The sequence below is a fragment of the Mobula birostris genome, chromosome 10 (assembly GCF_030028105.1).
Source record: "Mobula birostris isolate sMobBir1 chromosome 10, sMobBir1.hap1, whole genome shotgun sequence".
NCBI lineage: Eukaryota > Metazoa > Chordata > Chondrichthyes > Myliobatiformes > Myliobatidae > Mobula > Mobula birostris.
In genome coordinates, this window is record NC_092379.1 from 96,831,684 (window position 1) to 96,856,983 (window position 25,300).

General features: G+C 42.6%; 1 protein-coding gene across 8 annotated transcripts in view; it reads right to left on the reverse strand.

Moving 5' to 3' along the window:
* Nucleotides 1-8,582: 8,582 nt before the first annotated feature.
* The window catches only part of srpx2 (sushi-repeat containing protein X-linked 2), a 143,402-nt gene continuing 126,684 nt past the window's right edge, over nucleotides 8,583-25,300 (reverse strand). For all 8 annotated transcript variants that reach the window (XM_072270651.1, XM_072270649.1, XM_072270650.1 and 5 more), the window contains 4 exons: nucleotides 25,057-25,236; nucleotides 18,483-18,616; nucleotides 16,555-16,676; nucleotides 8,583-9,805 (listed from right to left, as the gene is read on the reverse strand). In XM_072270651.1, coding sequence (XP_072126752.1) covers nucleotides 9,625-9,805; nucleotides 16,555-16,676; nucleotides 18,483-18,616; nucleotides 25,057-25,236 — 617 coding nt within the window. In that variant the 3' untranslated portion in view covers nucleotides 8,583-9,624. The remainder of the gene's footprint in view (nucleotides 9,806-16,554; nucleotides 16,677-18,482; nucleotides 18,617-25,056; nucleotides 25,237-25,300) is intronic.

The window sequence follows — 25,300 nt, forward strand, 5'->3', positions numbered from 1 at the left end:
CAAGGATAATCATAACTATGTTGCCAAATTTGCAGCAAGAACAGATATAACCAACCTTAAATGGATCACCATTCCACCATGACACTGTTTGGAACTTAGCCAAAGTCATATCCAAGGTGCCAGTGTCCTTTAAGGGCCAAATCAAGATTCCTGCCTATTATATAATTAGATATGATTGTCACTGCTTTTCCGTTTATAGGTGAAGTTCTCAAAATATTGTTATTTGTCAATGGAATCGTGTATTTTCTATTTCAGATGGGAGTAGATGAGCTGAATGAAAAATCCATTGATATAAGTGTATATAATCAAATCCACTGATATAAGTGTATATAATCAAATTGACTTTTGAAGAATAAAAAGTAGTTGCACTTTATATTGTATGAGCATTTTGTAATAAAATATCTGTTTCTAATTATGGGTTGTTATATATTTTCTGACCATTAACTGAACTATTTTATCACTGAAGAACAGCTTTTGTTCCTCAGCTAGGATTTTGATGCATAGCCAAGCCTTTATGCCATAATGTCCTCTAAGCCTCAGAATAGTAAGTTAGTGTCAACTACCACTGAGGTCCCCCATTTTTTTGTGAGATAGTTTCTTCCGGCTTCTCAAATTGTTCCACCTTATTCACAGGAGAAGTAGTGTGTTACATCTGACAAAGCAGTTGCTGCAACCTGTGTGATTTATCTGAAGAGCTGCAAGATAATTCGAATATCCTTCAGCCAACACCCTCCACTTCTGATCTTCTTACAAAGGTCAAATCCTTGACAAGATGGCTGAAAATGACTGAGCCAAAGAAATTGCCCTGCAGAATTCTGCAGCGTTGTTCTTGACTGTGACAATTGATCCTTAAAGCGTACAACCACCTTCAATATATAAAATGAAGGTGGTTAATATAGAATTATATGAAGAAAAGTGCAGGTTGGATGGTTATAGGAAGTATCAGCCTTTTAAATAACTGGGTTAGCTGCTTACAATTAGTTGTGTGATTTTGATCAGTATTTGAAGAAATGATTTCACGTCATTGGTTCAACATAGCCATAATAATGCTATGCTCACAACTGTCACAACTATCACTGAGGAACCTGAGGTGAGATAAAGGCTTAGCAAAATGATTTGGCCTAGACCATAGTTAAAACTGTTTATTAGATCATCTGTATACATTGAATTGAATTGAAGTTGAGTTGAGTTTATTTAAATCTTACATCCATCCTACAACGTGAGGGAGTAAACATCTTTGCGTTATGACTCCATCGCAATGTACAGACATGTGAATTTTTTAGTGTTATGACTTGAAGAAAGGAGCTGTCCTGTAGCCTGTTGATCCTGGCTTTTATGCTGTGACACCATTTGCTAGCTGGAAGCAGCTGAAATATTTTATGGTTCGGGTGACTGGTGTCCCCAATGATCTTCCAGGCCTTCATTCTGCACCTGCTGCTGTAAAAGTCCACAATGCTTTATACTTTATTGTCACCAGACAATTGATACTAGAGCATACAATCATCACAGCAACATTTGATTCTGCGCTTTGCGCTCCCTGGAGTACAAATCGATAGTAAATATTAAAAATTTATATAATAAATCATAAATAGAAAATAGAAAAGAGAAAGTAAGGTAGTGCAAAAAAACCGAGAGGCAGGTCCGGATGTTTGAAGGGTACAGCCCAGATCCAGGTCAGGATCCGATCAGCAGTTTTATCATAGTTGGAAAGAAGCTGTTCCCAAATCTGGCCGTACAAGCCTTCAAGCTCCTGAGCCTTCTCCCGGAGGGAAGAGGGACGAAAAGTGTGTTGACTGGGTGGGTCGTGTCCTTGATTATCCTGGCAACACTGCTCCGACAGAGTGCGGTGTAAAGTGAGTCCAAGGACGGAAGATTGGTTTATATGATGTGCTGTGCTGTGTTCATGATCTTCTGCAGCTTCTTCCGGTCTTGGACAGGACAACTTCCATACCAGGTTGTGATGCATCCTAGAAGAATGCTTTCGATGGTGCATCTATAAAAATTAGTGAGGGTTTTAGAGGACAGGCCAAATTTCTTTCGCTTTCTCAGGAAGTAAAGGCGCTGGTGGGCCTTCTTGGCAGTGGACTCTGCTTGGTTGGACCAAGTCAGGTCATTTGTGATATTGACCCCGAGGAACTTAAAGTTTTTGACCTGTTCCACTTGCGCACCACCGATGTAAATGGGGTTGTGCGGTCCGCTACTCCTTTTGAAGTTAACAACCAATTCCTTCGTCTTGCTGACTTTGAGGGATAGGTTATTGTCTTCACACCATGCCACCAGGTTTTTAATTTCCTCTCTGTACTCAAACTCATCATTACCCGAGATTCGGCCTACAATGGTGGTGTCATCAGCAAACGTATATTGAGTTTGATGGAAACTTGGCTACACAATCATGGGTGTACAGTGACTACAGTAGGGGGCTGAGTACACAGCCTTGTGGGGCACCGGTGCTCAGAGTGATTGTAGATGGAGGGAATGGAGGGAAGTTCACATCCACAGATGCGCAGGGATGTCTGTACCACTCTCTACAGTGCCCAGCGATCAAGGTTGGTGCAGTTTCCGTACCAGGTGGTGATACAGCCAGTCAGTATGCTCTCAGTGGTGCCCCTGTAGAAGGTTCTTGAGGATTTAGGGGCCTATGCTGAACTTCTTCAGTTGCCCGACGTGGAAGAGATGCTGTTGTGTTTTTTTCCACACAGCCGGTGCGTGCAGTTCAGGTGAGATCTTCAATGACGTGTATACTGAGGAACTTGAAAGTAATTTGTGGACAAATTTCACATTGCTTCATATTGTGGTGGTGTGGCAGTAGGCAGAAATAAGCAGGGAATGCAGCTCCTCGTCCTGTTTTCATTTTCATGCAGTATATGTGCGGATGATGACAGCATTTGTCATGATGGGGTAAATGGAAGGACAAGAATACCAGTGCGGGGAAGCCACAACACTTCTGACTTACAGTCCGTAAGATCAAAGAGTTAAAAGTAGGGGTTAAGGATTAGTGTAGGAGAAATGGCATTCAATTCACATGGCTCTTGCCAACCTTACTGGGGAATGAGGGAGTTTTGCTTGAGTAGATCTGGGCATTGGCCGAACAAATTGAATAAATCAGACTGCAGATAAGGCTGAAAATGAATTAATGGGAAGGACTGTGAATAGGCCCATAGGAGGGGGATTGAATTTGAAACATTACAGAGAATTGGCAAAGCAATAGTGTAAAATAGAAAAAGGGACCATGATAACTAACACACATAAAAGAGGCTGGTGGGGTGGTAGGTGAGGACCAGGGGAACCCTATTCCTAGTGGGGTGGCGGAAGGATAGAGTGAGAGCAGATGTACGTGAAATGGGGGAGGTGCATTTAAGAGCAGAGTTGATAGTGGAGGAAGGGAAGCCCCTTTCTTTAAAAAAGGAAGACATCTCCCTCATCCTGAGAGCAGATGCAGCGGAGACGGAGGAACTGCGAGAAGGGGATGGCGTTTTTGCAAGAGACAGGGTGAGAAGAGGAATAGTCCAGATAGCTGTGAGAGTCAGTAGGCTTATAGTAGACATCAGTGGATAAGCTGTCTCCAGAGACGGAGACAGAAAGATCTAGAACGGGGAGGGAGGTGTCGGAAATGGACCAGGTAAACTTGAGGGCAGGATGAAAGTTGGAGGCAAAGTTAATAAAGTCAACGAGCTCTGCATGCGTGCAGGAAGCAGCGCCAATGCAGTCGTCGATGTAGCGAAGGAAAAGTGGGGGACAGATACCAGAATAGGCACGGAACATAGATTGTTCCACAAAGCCAACAAAAAGGCAGGCATAGCTAGGACCCATATGGGTGCCCATAGCTACACCTTTAGTTTGGAGGAAGTGGGAGGAGCCAAGGAGAAATTATTAAGAGTAAGGACTAATTCCGCTAGACAGAGCAGAGTGATGGTAGAGGGGAACTGATTAGGTCTGGAATCCAAAAAGAAGCGGAGAGCTTTGAGACCTTCCTGATGGGGGATGGAAGTACGTAGGGACTGGACATCCATGGTGAAAATAAAGCGGTGGGGGCCAGGGAACTTAAAATCATTGAAAAGTTTAAGAGCGTGAGAAGTGTCATGAACATAGGTAGGAAGGGATTGAACAAGGTGGGGTAAATCCGTGTTGAGGTATGCAGAAACGAGTTCGGTGGGGCAGGAGCAAGCTGAGACAATAGGTCTGCCAGGACAAGCAGGTTTGTGGATCTTGGGTAGGAGGTAGAAACGGGAAGTGCAAGGTGTGGGAACTATAAGGTTGGTAGCAGTGGATGGGAGATCCCCTGAGCGGATAAAGTCAGTGATGGTGTGGGAGACAATGGCCTGGTGCTCCTTAGTGGGGTCACGATCGAGGGGTAAATAAGAGGAGGTATCCGCGAGTTGTCGCTGTGTCTCGGCAAGGTAGAGGTCAGTACGCCAGACTACAACAGCACCCCGCTTATCGGCGGGTTTAATAATAAGGTTAGGATTAGTGCGGAGGGAGTGGAGAGCAGAGCGTTCCGAAGGAGTGAGGTTGGAATGGGGACAAGGTGCGGTGAAGTCGAGACGGTTGATGTCCCGTCGGCAGTTAGCGATAAAGAGATCCAGAGCAGGCAGAAGACCAGAGCGGGCTGTCCATGAAGAAGAGGAGGGTTGAAGACGGGAGAAGGGGTCATCAGTGGGGGTGGAAGAGTCCTTGCCGAAGAAGTAGGCTCGGAGACGGAGACGGCGGAAGAAAAGTTCCGCATCATGGCGAACACGGAACTCACTGAGGTGTGGGCGAAGGGGGACAAAGGTGAGGCCCTTACTGAGGACAGAGCGCTCTGCCTCCAACAGTTGAAGGTCGGAGGGGATGGTAAAGATCCGGCACGGATGAGAGCTGGGATCAGAGGGGGGAGCGGGGAGGCTGGGGGTGTCAATGGAGAGGGGAGGGTTGGGGTGAGAGGAAGATGGAGCCTCTGAGGACCCAGGAGCTGACGATGGGATCTGAAGGGGACGGGATTGCAGAGTATTGGTGGGGGAAGGGGAGACGGGTCACAATAGCGGCACGTAAAGACCCGGCCTGGAGTTCAAGGCTGGAGTCACAGTTGGTGGTTGATAACTGAACATTTCTCATAAAATTCAACTATAAGGGCATTCCTTTAGTTAAATTTAATTAAAAACAAAGCAGGAAAAATTGCATGTGAGAAAAACAAATGCTGTCTATCTGAATACACATTCCAACTGCAACAAAAGACACAAATAGAAATAATAGAGTGAAATCCAATAGCAATTCCAGAAACGTGGTTGCAAGGTGAATAAAACACTCCAGGATAATTCGGCAAAATGAAAAAGCAGATGGGCCAACCCTTATTTAAGAGTAAGGTAAAGGCAGTAGAAAGGATGGATCCTAGCTCAGGAGACAAGATGTAGAATCAGTATGATTGGAGTTACCAAATAGCAAGGGGTAGAAAGCATAGATATCTGTAAATGCTGAGATGAGATTGAAAGGTTTTAGTGTACAGAGAGACCAGGGTGTGAATATGTATATTACTGATAACTAATATGCAGCTTCATCAAGCAAGTGAAAAAGAACAAATGCCATGCTGGTCCTTTTTTAAGATTTTAGCTAGGAACTGAGCTGTGTACATACATCTACTGATGCCTCTGGACACATCTTCAGTGATGTTCCTGGAATCATCGGGTGTTTCAGGTCTTTCAACATCATACACCCTCCTCCAGGTGACCCAGCCGGGGCTGATCAGACCCCAGCTTGTGTCAAGATGGCTAGCTACTTATGACTCCATGGCTCCCCTCTTTTGAGCCACAGCCATCTTGAGGCCCTCTCTGCCGCATCGGTGGTACTGCGGCTGGCTCTCCTCTTCCTCTCTCCCTCGATGCCCAAATTGCTGAAGGCTCCGGCAAAAGAACGGGCTACGAATCCCCTACATCCAGCCTCCACTGGGAGACACCTCGCTCTCCATCCAGCCTGCTGACAGTTGCTGACCAATCCTGCGTACTTGGAGAGCTTCCTTTCAACGGCCTCTTCCAAGCTATCTTCCCATGGGACTGTCAGCTCTAGCAGCACCACTTCGTTAGTAGACTCAGACACTAGGACAATGTCTGGTCGCAGGGTGGTGGCTGTGATATGGTTGGGGAACTTCAGCTGCCCTTTGAGGTCCACCAACAGCTGCCAGTCCCTTGCAGAGGTCAGAATGCCTGTAGATGTTCTTTTGGCAGGTATTGGCTGCTCCCCAGCTCTGACAAAGGCAATGGTTCGCTCACTCAACTCCTGCGCTGACGGCTTCAGCGATGGTCTTCAAGACCTGATCATGTCTCCATCAGTATCGTCCCTCACCAAGTGCCTTTGTGCAGCCGCTGAGGATATGCTCCAGGGCTCCTCGCTTGGAGCACAGTGGGCACGCAGATGACTCTGCCTTGCCCCGTATGTGCAGGTTTGATAGGCTTGGAAGCACATTGTACACTGCCTGGATGAGAAATTGGATGCAGTGTGGTTCAGCTTTCCAAAGCTCATCCAAGGTCACTTTCCTCTCAACCACATTCTCCCATCCTGTCCAAGATCCCCGTTGCTTCATTCCCACCGCCTTGCAGGCTCTCGTCTCCTCCACTACTGCTCTCACCTCCTCCTGAACTAGGCAGCACCTTTCCTTCCCTCTGATGGTGTCCATTTGTGGAGTTGGAAAGGATCCTAGCCCAGCTCAGCCTCGTGTGACCACTCCCACCAGCCTCCTGTGATGCAGCCTTGTCTCTGCTTCCTGAACAGCTTCCTCTGCCCTCCACTTCCTGCCATTCCTCACTTGGATCTCTGCTCTAGCTACCTTCGGGTCACTTGAGTCCCTGTAATGTAGCACTTCTCTGGCTCTTGTTACCTTGAATTCTTCCTCCAAGGATTTGAAGGGCAGTTGCAGTTTGTTGTGGGGTCCATAGAGTGCGATGCTGCTCAGGCTCTTTGGCAGCCCCAGGCATCTCCTAAGGTGGTTGCTAAACCTCTTCTCTGTTTCAACTGTCGAGATCGGAACTGCATGGACGAGGAGGGGCCACAAGATTCTGGGAAGAATGCCATGCTGCTACACCCAGGCTTTGAAATTCCCAGGTAGGCCAAACCTATCCACAGATTTCAGCCAGCCATGCAACTCGGTGAATGGATTTCGTGTCCCTTAAAGAGCTGTCAAAAACTTTGCCTAAGCTCTTGACTGGCTTTTCTGTGATGGTTGGGACGGTTGTGCCTGCGATGCTGAACCAGAACATGTTCTCCACCTTCCCTTTCCTCAGCCCCATTGATCTTGATTTGGCTGGTTTGAAACGCATCCGGGCCCACTCCACCACCTTTTTGAGCCCCTGCAGGATCCACCGGCAGCCTGGGACTGATTCTGTGGTGACTGTGAGGTCATCCATGAATGCCCTGATCGGTGGTTGCCGTTGAGCGGAATTCATTCTGGGCCCTCTGCGCTCTGGTTCAGCAGACTTAGTGAGCATGTTCATGGCTAGGGAGAACAGTGTCACTGAGATAGTGCACCCTGTGATGATGCCAGTCTCCACTTTGTGCCAGTTGATGTAATTGCTCCTGAAGAGACCCTCATCCTGAAGTTGCTGTAATAATCAGCGATAAGGTCTCTGATTCTGCTGGGGACATGATGTTTGGTCAGTGTGACCTGCACCAGCTTGTGCGGAATGGGGCCATATGCATTTGCCAGGTCAAGCTACAACACTGGCAGGTTGCCCTTGTTCTCTCTGGCCTCCCTGATGAGCTGTGTCACCACACCGATGTGCTCCAGATAGCCCGGCATCCCTGAAATGCCACTCTTCTGGACTGATGTATCAATATAGGTGTTCTTTGCCAGGTAGGTGCACAGCCGATTGGAAATGGCACTGAAGAAGATCTTCGCCTTGACGCAGCAGGGAGATGATGCGAATCTGGTCTATCTGGGTGGCATTTTCCTCCTTCGGGATCCACACCCCTTCAGCAACTCTCCACTGTTCTGGGATCTTCCCCCTCCTCCAGAAGACTCGCAGGATCTTCCACAGACACTGCAGGAGTTTGGGGCAGTCCTTGTACACTTTATACAATGTGCGACTTGGTACTGGAGCCGAGCTTGCCCTTGCTTTGCGAACGACCTCTCTGACTTCCTTTAGCTGCAGCTCTGACATGTCGAACTGCACATCCGGTTCAGGGGGGTCTATTAGGATGTCGCACTCTCCCAACTCCTGCTCTCTTTCAGGATCATTATGTATCTTCTTCAGATGTTGGTCTATGTCTTCCTGCAAACAGGCGAGTTTCCCAACAACACATATAAAAATTGCTGGTGAACGCAGCAGGCCAGGCAGCATGTATAGGAAGAGGTACAGTTGATGTTTCGGGCCAAGACCCTTCATCAGGACTAACTGAAAGAAGAGATAGTAAGAGATTTGAAAGTGGGAGGGGGAGGGGGAGATCCGAAATGAAGTTAGACTTAGGTATAAAATCTAGAAAATGAAGCATAGAAATTAACTGGAAGATCACCTCAACTCCTTTGAGATTTACAGGAATGTAACAATCTGTATCAGATTTATCGTATCCCTGTGAAGCAGTTGCAGTGACACTCATTCAGATTGAAGGCTAGACCAAAACCGGAAGGCAGTTTATTTAATATATAACATAGAAATGAATAATATTCAGTACAAATAATTCCTATACAGTACTTTACAAACATGCAGTTCTTATCATAATAAGAAAAATAAAGACTTACAATGCCTTGCAAATTAAAATTGAAAGCAGTTTTTCACCTATTGTGGAAAACAATATTACCCTCATTTTGCTAGTCTGACAGACTGTAAAGTTTAAATGCTGACAGACTGAGATTAAATCACACGAATACTGTTCCAACTACAGAGATGTCCATCAAAACTTTCAATGAACCATGAGTCTTCCCCTTGTCATACAACCCATACCTCCAGCCATGACAACTGTAAATAGAAAATCACAATTCCCAAAATATCAGTCACTATGCTCATTTTATTTAATCTGACATTCAAAAACAGCGTTCCACAACTTAATAACAATTACTAATTTTAATTATACAACTATTTCCTTTTGAACAGCAATAATCAATGTAATGTGCACATTAATGCCTGTGGATTTGCAGTCTGTAATGTACATTTATGTAGTTGATAGAGTATGTTTACATCTAAACTAGATCAAACTTAAATTGAACATAGTATAAATTCTAATTCAACATACATAGCACAAAGCTTCTTCATGGAATTAAAATCAGTCAGGTATATCTGGTTAGGCTTGACAATCTTTTCTCATCCTATAAAAATGTGTTTGCATTGTAAGAAATTTCACTATTTGCTTTAAGTGAAAGCTGAGAAACGATAGATTATTGATCCAAAATTGCTGTGGTATCAGCAAGATAATCTTAGCCTTGAAAAGAAGGGATTGTAATGAAGTATAATTATAAGTATAAGACCCCAAAAACTGTTGGTCATACCCCTTGGGAGGTGGACAATATTACCTCTGGAACAATGAATAACCTAAATTGCAATATTAAATTGATATCTTGATGTTTATCCTTGAGAGCTGCTGTAAAAAAATGATACTTTGGAAGTGAAGAAAAGGATAAACCTCCAGTTTGAGGCAAATTGGAAGGAAAGCCAACAAGTCTGAGCTTTAGGTGCAGGAATCTTCCTTTTGTTGTTGAGCAGCCCTCTCGTCCACCTTCAGTAGGTACTCGTCTATGAATGAAAACAGTTCACCAGGTGTAACAGGTTGAATATAACGTTCCCTGTCTGTGCCATATTTATCAACCAGGACAACATCAAAATGTCTGTCAGATAAATAATAGACTTGTCTGCAATTGGAACAGAAAAGAAGCACAGGTTAAATAGGCTGCAAAACATCTTCCTTAATTTATAAATGCAACATTTACTTACAATGCTAATGCAAATGATGATGATGAATAATTTGAAAATTAACACATTTCTCAAAATGCATACAGAGAGAGGAATATTTTTCCTATTTGTATGCACTCGAAACCTCCAGGGAAATACCTACCTTTTTGTTGGACCTTCCACTTCAATCCCAATTGCCATGGCAAGGGCAAGTACACCTGCATATTAAGCTCCAAACATCCTGGTTTGCTTAGAAATGATGGTTTAAATTTGGCATGTTCATTGTGCACACAACAGCCAGGCTGGAGAAAGCAAGCCTCAACAAAAGATGTCTTTGGGTACCCTTGCTATGAGACACAAAACAAGCAGTTTCCGGAAATACATGATCAGACTTGGGAGTTCCTTTTGTGCCACATTTGCATCTTTCAAACAAACCTGTGCTATGATAAAGATTGACGCTCACTATCACTACCTGCCCTTGTTCCCCACCATCATTTCCTGCCCACCTACCTATCACCAGAATCTTCAGGAATACATGGAGTTAAAACCAAGGAAATCTGTTGATGAATATATTTAAGTGGGAAAACAGCAGTGAGTTCATTGGCTGATGGGCTTTAACATATTACAGTAAGGGTGATCACTGTAAGCACAAGTTTCTGTAATGTAAATGACCACCAATCCTTCCTTTGGCCCTACTTCCAGTTAGATGGCAGCATGTTCAGTCACAGCAGCCTCTCCAGGGCCAAAGAAAATTATTTTTGTCTCTTCAAATGTCTTTTTTATGACCACAAGACATGACTGAACATTAAGAACTTCAAGTACTGCAGCTCTACCCATCAGCAAACTGCTCGCTGGCGGAGGAGCTGGATTTGGTGTAGACCACGTGCAGTTTAACGGCGAGTGGATGTTTTTGTTGGGATTGCAAGATTCTTTAGGACTACAGCTCAGCCTTTACCACAATCATTCCTACAGTTCTGATTGAAAAGCTCCAAAACTTGGGCCTCTGTGCCCTCCTCTGCAACTGGATCCTGGACTTCCTAACCACTAGACCACAATCTGTGTGGGTTGGAAATAACACCTCCACCTCGCTGACAACCAACACTGTTACATTTCAGGGATGTGTGCTTAGCCCACTGCTCTGCTCTCTCTACTTCCATGACTGTGTGGCCAGGGACAGCTCAAATGCCATCTACAACACAACTATTTTTAGCAGAATTTCAGATGGTGATGAGAAGGCGTACAGGAGCGGGATGTATCAGCTAGTTGAGTGCTGTCACAGCAACAACCTTGCACTCAATGTCAGTAAGACCAAAGAACTGCTTGTGAACTTCAGAATGGGTAAGACGAGGGTACACACATCAGTTATCATTGAGGGATCAGAAGTAGAAAGAGTGAGCAATTTCAAGTTTCTGGAAGTCAACTTCTCTAAGGATCTAACCTGGTGCCAACATGTTGATGTCGCTACAAAGAAGGCACAACAACGGCTATATTTCTGTAGGAGTTTGTGGAGATTTGGTGTATCACCAAGGACACTCGCAAGTTTCTACAGATGTACAATGGAGAGCATTCTAACGGGCTGCATCACCACCTGGTATGAGGGCCAGGAGGCATGGCTACTGTACAGGATGAAAATAAGTTACAGGGAGTTATAAATTTAGTCAGCTCCATCACGGACACTAGCATCAGTCGCATCCCGGACATCTTCAAGGAGCGATGCCTCAAAAAGGCGGCATCCAACATTAAAGACCCCCATCATGCGGGATATGCTCTGATCTCATTGCTACCATCAGGCAGGAGCTACAGGAGCCTGAAGGTGCACACTCAATGATTCAGGAACAGCTTCTTCTCCTCTGTCATCTGATTTCTGGACGGGACGTTGAACCCTTGAGCATTATTTCAATACTTTATTAATTTTTTTTTGCACTATTTACTTAATTTAACTATTTTATTTGTTAATTACTGTAATTCACAGTTTTTTTCTCTATTATTATGTATTGTATTGTACTTTTGCTGCAAAGGCAACAAATTTCATAATGTATTCTGGTGTTATTAATGATTATGATATAGTTGGGATCACAGAGACATGGCTCCAGGGTGACCAAGGATGGGAGCTCAACGTTCAGGGATATTCAATATTCAGGAGGGATAGACATGAAAGAAAAGGAGGTGGGGTGGCGTTGCTGGTTAAAGGTGAGATTAACGCAATAGAAAGGAAGGACATAAGCCGGGAAGATGTGGAATCGATATGGGTAGAGCTGCATAACACTAAGGGGCAGAAAACACTGGTGGGAGTTGTGTACAGGCCACCTAACAGTAGTAGTGAGGTCAGAAATGGTATTAAACAGGAAATTAGAAATGTGTGCAATAAAGGAACAGCAGTTATAATGGGTGACTTCAATCTACATGTAGATTGGGTGAACCAAATTGGTAAAGGTGCTGAGGAAGAGGATTTCTTGGAATGTATGCGGGATGGTTTTTTGAACCAACATGTCGAGGAACCAACTAGAGAGCGGGCTATTCTAGACTGGGTTTTGAGAAATGAGGAAGGGTTAATTAGCAATCTTGTCGTGAGAGGCCCCTTGGGTAAGAGTGACCATAATATGGTGGAATTCTTCATTAAGATGGAGAGTGACATAGTTAATTCAGAAACAAAGGTTCTGAACTTAAAGAGGGGTAACTTTGAAGGTATGAAATGTGAATTAGCTAAGATAGACTGGCAAATGACACTTAAAGGATTGACGGTGGATATGCAATGGCAAGCATTTAAAGGTTGCATGGATGAACTACAACAATTGTTCATCCCAGTTTGGCAAAAGAATAAATCAAGGAAGGTAGTGCATCCGTGGCTGACAAGAGAAATTAGGGATAGTATCAATTCCAAAGAAGAAGCATACAAATTAGCCAGAGAAAGTGGCTCACCTGAGGACTGGGAGAAATTCAGAGTTCAGCAGAGGAGGACAAAGGGCTTAATTAGGAAGGGGAAAAAAGATTATGAGAGAAAACTGGCAGGAAACATAAAAACTGACTGTAAAAGCTTTTATAGGTATGTAAAAAGGAAAAGACTGGTAAAGACAAATGTAGGTCCCCTACAGACAGAAACAGGTGAATTGATTATGGGGAGCAAGGACATGGCAGACCAATTGAATAATTACTTTGGTTCTGTCTTCACTAAGGAGGACATAAATAATCTTCCAGAAATAGTAGGGGACAGAGGGTCCAGTGAGATGGAGGAACTGAGCGAAATACATGTTAGTAGGGAAGTGGTGTTAGGTAAATTGAAGGGATTAAAGGCAGATAAATCCCCAGGGCCAGATGGTCTGCATCCCAGAGTGCTTAAGAAAGTAGCCCAAGAAATAGTGGATGCATTAGTGATAATTTTTCAAAACGCGTTAGATTCTGGACTAGTTCCTGAGGATTGGAGGGTAGCTAATGTAACCCCACTTTTTAAAAAAGGAGGGAGAGAGAAACCGGGGATTATAGACCGGTTAGCCTAAAGTCGGTGGTGGGGAAACTGCTGGAGTCAGTTATCAAAGATGTGATAACAGCACATTTGGAAAGCAGTGAAATCATCGGACAAAATCAGCATGGATTTGTGAAAGGAAAATCATGTCTGACGAATCTCATAGAATTTTTTGAGGATGTAACTAGTAGAGTGGATAGGGGAGAACCAGAGGATGTGGTATATTTGGATTTTCAAAAGGCTTTTGACAAGGTCCCACACAAGAGATTAGTGTGCAAACTTAAAGCACATGGTATTGGGGGTAAGGTATTGATGTGGATAGAGAATTGGTTAGCAGACAGGAAGCAAAGAGTGGGAATAAACGGGACCTTTTCAGAATGGCAGGCGGTGACTAGTGGGGTACCGCAAGGCTCAGTGCTGGGACCCCAGTTGTTTACAATATATATTAATGACTTGGATGAGGGAATTAAATGCAGCATCTCCAAGTTTGCGGATGACACGAAGCTGGGCGGCAGTGTTAGCTGTGAGGAGGATGCTAAGAGGATGCAGGGTGACTTGGATAGGTTGGGTGAGTGGGCAAATTCATGGCAGATGCAATTTAATGTGGATAAATGTGAAGTTATCCACTTTGGTGGCAAAAATAGGAAAACAGATTATTATCTGAATGGTAGCCAATTAGGAAAAGGGGAGGTGCAATGAGACCTGGGTGTCATTATACACCAGTCATTGAAAGTGGGCATGCAGGTACAGCAGGCGGTGAAAAAGGCGAATGGTATGCTGGCATTTATAGCGAGAGGATTCGAGAACAGGAGCAGGGAGGTACTACTGCAGTCGTACAAGGCCTTGCTGAGACCACACCTGGAGTATTGTGTGCAGTTTTGGTCCACTAATCTGAGGAAAGACATCCTTGCCATAGAGTGAGTACAAAGAAGGTTCACCAGATTGATTCCTGAGATGGCAGGACTTTCATATGAAGAAAAACTAGATGAACTGGGCTTGTACTCGTTGGAATTTAGAAGATTGAGGGGGGGATCTGATTGAAACGTATAAAATCCTAAAGGGATTGGACAGGCTAGATGCAGGAAGATTGTTCTCGATGTTGGAGAAGTCCAGAATGAAGGGTCACAGTTTGAGGATAAAGGGGAAGCCTTTTAGGACTGAGATTAGGAAAAACTTCTTCACACAGAGAGTGGTGACTCTGTGGAATTCTCTGCCACAGGAAACAGTTGAGGCCAGTTCATTGGCTATATTTAAGAGGGAGTTAGATATGGCCCTTGTGGCTACGGGGATCAGAGGGTATGGAGGGAAGGCTGGTGCAGGGTTCTGAGTTGGATGATCAGCCATGATCATAATAAATGGCGGTGCAGGCTCGAAGGGCTGAATGGCCTACTCCTGCACCTATTTTCTATGTTTCTATGTTTCTATATCAAACTTGACTCTGATTCTGATTCTGACACTTGCAACAGAATGTTGGAAGTCTGGTTCACTGGTTTAACAGCAGGACAGCAGGACAGCTGTGTAGCCAGAGTTAGGCCTCATGTCGCTGTGTTGCCTGTTGCAGCCGCCACAAAGGGAGATACCAAAGCGTCCATGCTGGACTGGGGACAGGAGCCTCCCATCAGTGCTGCCCTCCAGAGTTCGCCCGGTGGAAGACAAGCTGGATTGCATGCGTTTGTCTGCAGACGGCTGAGGGCTTGTTGTTGCCAACAATGTACAGGAGACTGTGTGTTTACCAGTATCATAGATGTGCAATATGTGTTTTGAGCTGTGTATGACTTGGCCTGTGTTTTGCTCCAGAGGAATGCTGTTTTGTTTGAGTGTATCCATGGGTATTCGTGTATGGCTAAACAACAATTAAACTTGAATTTGAACTTAGGTTGGATGGATAATCCTATGGGAAAGGCTTTGTTTCATGATGCTGTTAGGGATTATTCTGGTATTATGAAATCATGGATAGCATTAATTATTGATTATGAACATGTCTTTGGGAAATTGATCCTGCATACAACTTAATTTACAACTAATACCTGGTGACCAGTGAAACCAATCATTGGGTGTGGAACATCCTGATTCAGTCACATTGAAGCTACGTAACAGAAGACAATAGATGAATGCGCCTGCTATAAGCATATTTTGAAGTTGTTTTCCTGTCAGCTAATGCACAGTTCAGGACAGATATGTTTAGTCACTTAACCTTCAGGTTAGCTGTACTATATATTCCTGCAGCCATCCTTCAGCACTGTACCAAAAGATGTATATTTTGGGTATCTGGCTTTTGGAACAGTCACCAGTATTGAATATTCAAAGGAGTTCTGCTGGCTGGGATGTGCTGCTGTTGTAAATACATAATTCTGCAAGTTTACCCAACTACATTCAAAATGTTAAGTTGTGATTAAGTCGTAGTAGTTAAGTAGGTGATTGAAGCAATTGAAACTGTCGTTGATCATTAATCATTAACTTTATGTTGAGGACATATAAAACATTATGTCAGGAGCGTGAGATGCTCTTGGATTCTTCTGGACTCTGTCTCTCATGGAGATTTGCTGTGTGAATGAAAACTTCTGGATTTCTAGTTGCAGCATCCTTGTTTTAGTTAATCACAGCGTTCTGGAGTGATGAAATTATGGATAACGTAATTATGGATTCACTAAAATGAGAACCAGCCTTCAGGAAATAGAACCTATACATAATTTAACTTCCAACTGACACTTTGTGGCAAATGAAACCAATTATTGGGTGTGGTACATTTTGATTCTGCCCCATTGCTGTCTAAGTAGATTTCTATATTCCTTAGTTACAACTTCCATGTGATACACTTTTAGTCAGTAATCAAAGATGCCAACCAACCATTAGCACTTTCTGCCTATAATATCGACACGTTTTTATTTCTGCTTCCAGGTACTCACCTGTCTAGCCAGTTGCATATTTCTATACTAAAATCTAATTGCCTGGTAACAAATTGCCTCAAATATTTTATTATAAACTATGAAATACAAGATGAGAAGTGACCAGGAGACAAGTATTCTTCTGTCTTTAGGAATATGTGAAAATCCTGTAGTTATTCTGTTTAAATAATAATGTTCCCTATCAATCTCCCTTCTTCCTTATGAGTCAAATTGAACACATTTAGAAAGGGTACTGATTTTAATTAAGTAGAGCTTTTTTGCACCATTCAGCAAAACACTTAAGTTACCAAAATAAACTTCAGATTTGATATAAAAATCAATGTAATGGCACTGACCATCTTACCTGAGTTCATCAGCAATTTCTGAAGAAAGCTGCTGCTCCCTTATACGTCCTACTACTTTTGGTTGATTTCCAATCAATTCAATTATTGTTACTTGCCTCAATTCAAGTCCACAGGAAGCATCCTGATTGAGAACAAGAACAATCTGCTTAGTTAGGGAGACTAATTAATAATAATTAGTATAACAATGCTAACCTTTGGGTTAATTCAACATTGAATCCCCATTCTTTATGTAAGTAATATTCCCTCAGTAGTTTTTGTCTTTGGAGACAATCAGTACAGCAATTATTACTTTATTAAGATTGTGCAAAATATAAGCATGAAGGTGCTTAAAGTTGGCTGTTTTATCTATAAAGTCATTGTATAACAGTTTCTGAAGTTACCTCTACACTTTCCTCTTAAATATGGTTGTGATTGGGAATGACTTACTTTCATTCCATTCCTAAGAAACGGTGAAGGCAAACTGTAACTAGCAGATGATGCCATAAATGGAGCAGGAGGTGATTGACAGGACAGGTGGACAGCAAACCACAAGGCCATCACCATCAGACACTCTTTATCCCTGTTGCTCTGTGATGGCATATGAACAGGGAAGGCTGTTAAGATGAGAGGGAGAAAGGCAGTGTGAAGTCGATGCAGTTGGGTGAAGAGAAGGTGCACAAAGGATAACACAAGGGTTCAGAGGAGAAAGAGGGGAAGGGGTGCCCAGCTTAGGGAAGGAAGGAGGAAAGGTTGTGCAAGGGTAGTGGAGGTAAGTGGGTCAGAGGGTGAGTCGAGAGATGGGAATCAGAGAAAGAGAAGTTAAGGTAGAATCATGGTAAGAAAGTTGATGGGGTATTGTGGGGTGAGTAAGAAAAAGGAGGTAGGCAAGATCATCTGTGATTGAGACCATCTTTGTATGAACGCGGTGTGTATGTACTGAATAAACATGAATCTTGTGCTGTTAGGCACTGATGTACAATATATGTCCAGCAGTATGTGCATTAATCTCCAGTCTAAAGTCCACTTGGATCACTGGACCAAGACCTTGCTCTGTCATATCTATATGTAGCTTGGGTACAACTATTCTACAGTGAAACAGATCATACAAAAAAATTGGAATATTATTGTCAATTGTCCCAAGACTTCAATACGAAGTTTGGGACCTAAAATATCACAAGTGTCCTGGCAGTCTCAACAGTTACAGGCTGGCCATCACTCTGTTATGATAGCACAGGAAGCCATGGCTATGCTTTAGGCAGAAGCTGGTCAGCTCAAAAGAAGAAGGCGGTTGCTACATCTTCTTCTGGAAAGTTAACCTAGAAGTGGAACATTGTCTTTGTGGGTGCGCATTTCTATCAGTGGTGAGTCAGTCTGATGTCATGTCCCCTTGTGGGATAAATGCATTGCTCTGAATCATCTACGTACCGAACTATCACACCACTATCATCAGGGCATGTACCTCAACCTTGAAAGCTACAGGTATTGCTGAAAAGGACTTCATTCTGGACTTGGAAAACCATTTGTCTATATCCTAAAGCAAGTCAACCTAACTGTCCCAAGTGATTTTAAAGCCAGAGACACAATCCTCTGGCAAATCAAGACTGGCAAGAAAGCGATAGGGCTGCCATCTCCAATAGTGTTATTCTCCTGACAAAATGAATAGAGCACAGTCTTACATAACCAATATGCCGCTTTACTAGAAAAACAACTCTCTATGGAAACATCCAAATATTGACATTAGATATTCAAAAGGGATTTCTTAAGCATGGTAAGTTAGTTGGCAAATTGCTACTTTGAGATGACACAAATGGTCAAAAGATTTTGAATTCTCAAGTGACAAAAATTTATGTGAATTCAACATACAGTTATTATCAGGGAGGGTTCCTTCCACATGAAAAAAGACAGAAATATGAGTGTCAGTATTGATTTCAGCCATCCCTGAGCTCACCTGCAGCAAGTTTATCTGCATTCTGTAGTGAGTGTCAGATGCACTCGGAGAGGAAATGATGAGGAGGTGCTGCATTTCATAAAACTGGTCCAAAAGAGCAGCCACTGAGTTCACATCAACTTTAATCTGAATTCCTTAAAGAAAAAAATTGTTACCATGTGATCTCATTCATTGTGAATTTCATTAGTTGTAGGAAGCTTGTTACAGAAATTGCATGGAGTAAGAATGGATGGGTGTGCAAGTGCCTGGCCATACCTATCTAACCGTTACACATCAGCTACAGTGGCATGCAGAAGTTTGGGCACCCCTGGTCAAAATTTCTGTTACTGTGAATAGCTAAGCCAGTAAAAGATGAACTGATTTCCAAAAGGCATAAAGTTAAAGATGACACATTTCTTTAATATTTTAAGCAAGAAAACTTTTTTATTTCCATCTTCTACAGTTTCAAATTAACAAAAAAGGAAAAGAGCCTGAAACAAAAGTTTGGGCACCCTGCATGGCAGTATTTAGTAACACCCCCTTCGGCAAGTATTACAGCTTGTAAATGCTTTTTGTAGCCAGCTAAGGGTCTTTCAATTCTTGTTTGGGGGATTTTCACCCATTCTTCTTTGCAAAAGGCTTCTAGTTCTGTGACATTCTTGGGCCGTCTTGCATGCACTGCTCTTTTGAGGTCTATCCACAGATTCTCGATGAAAAAAAGTTCTATTCAAAAGTTTCAAAGGAACATCTAAACAAGCCTGATGCATTTTGGAAACAAGTCCTGTGGACTGATGAAGTTAAAACAGAACTTTTTGGCCGCAATGAGCAAAGGTATGTTTGGAGAAAAAAGGGTGCAGAATTTCATGAAAAGAACCCCTCTCTAACTGTTAAGCACGGGGGTGGATCGATCATGCTTTGGGCTTGTGTTGCAGCCAGTGGCACAGGGAACATTTACTGGTAGAGGGAAGAATGAATTCAATTAAATACCAGCAAATTCTGGAAGCAAACATCACACCGTCTGTAAAAAAGCTAAAGAGGAAAAGAGGATGGCTGCTACAACGGGATAATGAACCTAATCACACCTCAAAATCCACTATGAGCTACCTCAAGAGGTGCAAGCTGAAGGTTTTGCCATGGCCCTCACAGTCCCCTGACCTAAACATCACAGAACGTTACCCACCCTTAATGACTACAGATCTGCTTTTGCACTGTTGTTATTTAATGATATATTTCCTGAACTGATTAATGGTAAAAGAGAGCAAATCTTACACATGCCCAAAATCAAAATCTCTATTTAAATGCTGCTCAGGGAAGCCATGTGAGATCAGAGACCAGAGGTGACATTAAAGTGACAATAAGAATTGCCATCTAATACAACTTGACCAAAATGAAGTGAATTGATAAAGCAAGAGTGGGAAACATATGATACAATGAAAATGGTCCAAAGTACTCTTTAGCGTGGCAAGTGGGAGTCATCTGGGATCCAAAACCTATCTCCGAAGCAGAGAAAAATGTAATTGGACTATTTATTGACTATTACAGCACCTGACAGAGATTTTCTCCACCAGTCACATTGGATCTGATCACAGGCTTCCTATTCAACTGCATTTGACATTTAAAATTGCAGAAATGTGACTGCAAAGAGAAAAAAGAAGTTTCATTTTTTGGAAAGTGTAGCGAAAATACTTAGTGAGAATTTTTCAGCTGCCTACGGAAAAGTCAACTGGTAAAAATATAGTAGTGACCTGAGGTATTATTTACTTAAAGTTTCAGTATTTAGGCACCTTTGAAGCAAGTCACTATCTGTTATGGCCTCTAAAGATGCAGTTTGTTTTGTATACATCACTTTTGCACGAATCACTTCCTGTATGCAAGCTGTTTTTTTTAACATAATTTCCCATGCAGTTTAATTTGGATTTCGACTTGAAGCGCACAGTAGAAAGACATCCATATCCATCCACTTTTTATTTACCCTTGAAGAAGCAGTATCTACTCAGAAGTAAGATCTCATTAAAAACACTGAAGAAAGCTTCTGACTCAGGTGATTTTTCAGAAGATGTTTAACTCATTGCATAGTTTTATACAGGCCAGTAGATTAACACTTCTGACTAAATTCAAATAAAGACTATTTAAATAATGGCATCGGCCTCTCTCTCTCCAGCACTGCCATCTGCTGGATATTTTTTCAGAGATGTTTTCATGCTCTTTTGTCCAAGGCATTCCTAAACTAATTCTTCAAAAATAATTACATCTTCATTTAGCTTCCTAGTGTGGCATGCAATATCCAGTCCATGACAAATTTTGTGGAATATTATCCAAAGGATGTTAAAAGAATAGGGTTTGGTTGTTATCTGTAGTCAATTTTGTCTGAGCTATTTAGGACAGGATTAGGGAGGAATATGTTCATAGGATGCATAGATCTGACAGAACCATCTTTCAACTCAAATTTGATAAGTGAACAGCCAGAGTTACACACATGGGTATAAACAATCCATCTGGCTTTAGTTAAACACTGTAAACTATGCACTGTACCGATGGAATTAATCTATAAAACCTCTAATAGCCAATGAGAGGTGCAGGAACAGGTACATAGATAGACTATGGAAAGGTGCAGAAACAAGACGTTGGTCATCGGGGGGACTTTAACATTTTTCAATGTGTATTGGCTTTTAAACTGGGATTTTGCAGATAAATGTCTACACTTCCAAACAGAGCTGTTGGAACTTACTTATTAAATGGGACATGTCAGGGACTTGACACACACGTGCCGAATTTGGAAGATCCAACCTGTAAGTTCACTTTGCTACTCGATTCCCCATAGAATCCAGTAATGAAGCTCCACCTTGCTAAGTCAGATCTACTGAGGAGATGTTGATACTCAAGTAGTAGTAGGTACATTTCTGTTTAAACTACTTCAGTTCAGTTTGATGTTTTAAATTACATGTTTTTAACTCATTTTAATTATTATTTTTCAAACTATTAAAAATGAAGTAAACAGTCACAAAATATTGCAGCCATTTAAAAATGATTGAAAATCCCTCTCCTTGGGCAGCTGGTATACCTGGAAGCGCAGCCTTTCTGGCCTTCATAGCTTTCAAGCACATAGCTTCAATATGTATATCAAGGCATAACCCTGCTCAGGCAATATTGCCAGAATTTAGACTGCTTTGGCAAGCAAGATATGCCTTCAGGATCAAGATCGAGTAAGCCTGGGAGTGGTGAGATCATAGATGTTAATTCTGTACAGAAGGCCTGGCTCAGTAAGTTTTGGCCATCAGATAGCAACACGTATTTAGACCAAAAGACTTAGCCGCAGAATTAGGCCATTTGGCCCATCGTGTCTGTTCCGCCATTCCATCATGGATGATTAATTATCCCTCGCCACCCTGTTCTCCCACCTTCCCCCTGCAATCTTTGACACTAGAGCTAATCAAGAACCTATCAACCTCCAATTTAAATATACTCAATGGCTTGGCCTCCACAGCAAACCTGGGATCCATGGATGTCTTGTTTAATGGTACTGGCCCATGGCATAAAAAAAGGTTGGGAACCCCTGGTCTATGGCAATAAATTCCACAGGTTCACTACCCTCTGCCTAAAGAAATTTCTCATCATCTGTGCTCAGTATGGATGTCCTTTTATTCTGCAGCTGAGCCCTCTTATTCTAGACTCACTCACCCACTGTAGAAAACTTCCTCCCAACATCCACTCTATTTGGAACTTCCAATGTTCTATAGGTTTCAGTGAGGTACCCCCCTCCCCATTCTTCTAAACTCCAGTAAACGCAGACCCAGAGCCATCAAACACTCCCATATGTTAACCCTTTCATTCCCAATCATTTCTGTGAACCTCCCTGGAACCTATCCAAAGCCAGCATATTATTCTTAGATAAAGGGCCCAAAACAGCTCACAATACCCTAAGTGCAGTCTGACCAATACCTTATAAAGCCTCAACATTACATCCTTGCTCTTACAGTATATGCTAGCCCTCTAGAAGTGAATGCTAACATTGTATTTGCGTTCCTTACCACCAAATCAACCAGCACGTTAACCTTCAGGGAATCCTACAGAAGGAATTTCCTTTGCACTCACCATTTAAAAAAAGAGTCTACATCTTTATTCTACGAAAGTGCATAAGCACACATTTCACTGCACCATATTCTATCTGACATTTCTCTGTCCATTTGCCCAATCTGTCTAAGTCCTTCTGCAGACTCCCTGCTTCCTCAACACTACCTGCTCCTACACCTATCATTATCTGCAAAACTGGCCACAAAGCCATCGTTAAAATCATTGGCATATAATGTAAAAACAAGCATCCTTTCACAGACCCCTGAGGAACACCACTAGTCACCAACAGCCAACCAGGAAAAGCCCCTTTTATTCTCACTCTTCACCTATTACCAGTCAGCCAATGCTCTAACCATGTTTTTATCTTTCCTGTAATACCATGGGCTTTTAACTTGTCAAGCAGCCTCATGTGTGGCACCTTGTCAAAGGCCTTCTGAAAATCCAAGTACACAACATCAACCAATTCTTCTTTGTCTATTCTGCTTGTTATTTCTTCAAAGAATTCCAACAGATTTGTCAGGCAAGATATTCTCTTAAGGAAACCATGATGACTATTTTATCCTGTACCTCCAAATACCCTGAAACCACATCCTTAACAATCGACTCCAACATCTTCCCAACCACTGAGATCAGACTAACTAGCCTATAATTTCCTTCCTTCTGCCTCTCTCCCTTCTTGACGAGTGGCGTGACATTTGTAATTTTCCAGTCCTGCGGAACCACGCCAGGATCAATTAATTCTTGAAAGATCATTACTAATGCCTCCACAATCTCTTCAGCCACCTCTTTTAGAACCCTGGGTTGTATGCCATCTGGTCCAGATGATTTATCTACTTCAGACCTTTTGGTTTCCCAAGAACTTTCTCCCTGGTAAGAGCAACTTCATGCACTTCTGTCCCCTGACACTCTGGAAATTCCAGCATACTGCTAGCGTCTTCCACAGTGAAGACTGTTGCAAAATACTTATTCAATGTGTCGGCCATCTCCTTGTGCCCCATTACTACCTCTCCAGTGTCATTTTTCAGTGGTTCAGCAGTCTAGATGTAATGGTGGAAAATGCCATAAGCTTCAAGACCTCAGCCTCAATATCTCCTTGGATCCTCGATTTCCTCAGTTGCAGACACTAGTCAGTTCAGATTGGTGAAAACATCTCCACCATCTCCAGCAGCAAAGTGCACCACCAGGCTGTGTGCTCAGCCGTCTGTTCGACTCGCTCTACGTTTATGACTGTGTTGCTAAGCACAGCTCCAATGCCATATTTAAGTTTGCTGATGTTCTAGGCCAAATCAAAGGTGATGATGTATCAACATGTAGGAGGGAGACTGAAAATCTGACTGAGTGGTGCCATAACAACAACCTGTCACTCAATGTCAACAAGACCGAGGAGCAGATTATTGACTTCGTGAGGAGGAAACTGGAGGTCCATGACCCAGTCCTCATTGAGGGATAATAGATGGAGAGGGTCAGCAACTTTAAATTCCTCGGTGTTATCATTTCAGAGGACCTGTCCTGGGCCCAGCATGTAAGTGCAATTACATAGAAAACACCGCACTGTCTGTACTTCCTTAGAAGTTTGCAAAGATTTGGCATGACATCTAATATTTTGGCAAACCGCTACAGACGTCTGGTGGAGAGTATATTGACTGACTGCATCACAGCCTGGTGCGGAAACACCAATGCCCTTGCATGGAAAATCCTACAAAAAGCTGTGAATACACCCAAGTCCATCACGAGTAAAGCCTTCCCCTTCCATCGATCACATCTTCACAGAGTGTTAGCGCAGGATTGCAGCATCTATCATCAGAGATCCCACCACCCAGGTCATGCTCTCTTCTCACTGCTGTCATCAGGGGGAAGGTACAGGAGCCTCAGGACTCACTCCACCAGGCTCAGGAGCAGTTATTACCCCTCGACCATCAGGCACTTGAATCAGTGGAGATAACTTTATTCAACTTCACTGAACTGTTCCACAACCTATGGACTCACTTTCAAGGACCCTTCATCTCATGTTCTCGACATTTATTGCTTAATTATTTATTATTATTAGTCTCTTTTGTATTTAAACATTTTGTTGTGTTTTTCACATTGGTTGTTTGTCCTTCCTCGTTCACTGATTCTATTTCGGCTCTTGAACTTACTGAGTATGCCCACAAGGAAACGAATCTCGGTATTGTATATGGAGACATACATGTGCTTGGATAATAGATTACGTCGAACTTTTCTCCAATATCTTATTAAATTAAAACCAATTGTTCAGAATTTGTATGCATCTTCCTTTGTCATGTATCTGATTATTAGCAATATAATGAAAATTTAGTGTGAGTATAAATATGCTTAACTTAAAAAATATTTGATGTGTGTAAATGTAATATAAATTATATAGTCAAAATTTGTGTGAGATATAGTCATACATCACTTTATTTTTGTGTACAATTCATGAAGCTGTAGAATCTATTTATTTTCTGTAGCTGGATATTCCCAATATGTAGTTGCATATTCCCAATATCTAATTAAATCCACTTACGTACACAAGATGGTGGTATTCCTGACCAACTCCGACTGAAGAGACACACTCGTTTGAAGACCCCCCGGAGTTCGTAGCCTCCTTCGCATGTGTAAGTACAGGTTGCCCCGTAGTTATTGCCCCCAGAGGTACAAGTGATGTAACCATTGGCAGGGGGTCTCAGAGGAGGGCATCGTCTCACTGTCATAGAAATAAATACTCAAACAATAAAAAACAACAGATGGATAACAATCAACAGAACTAA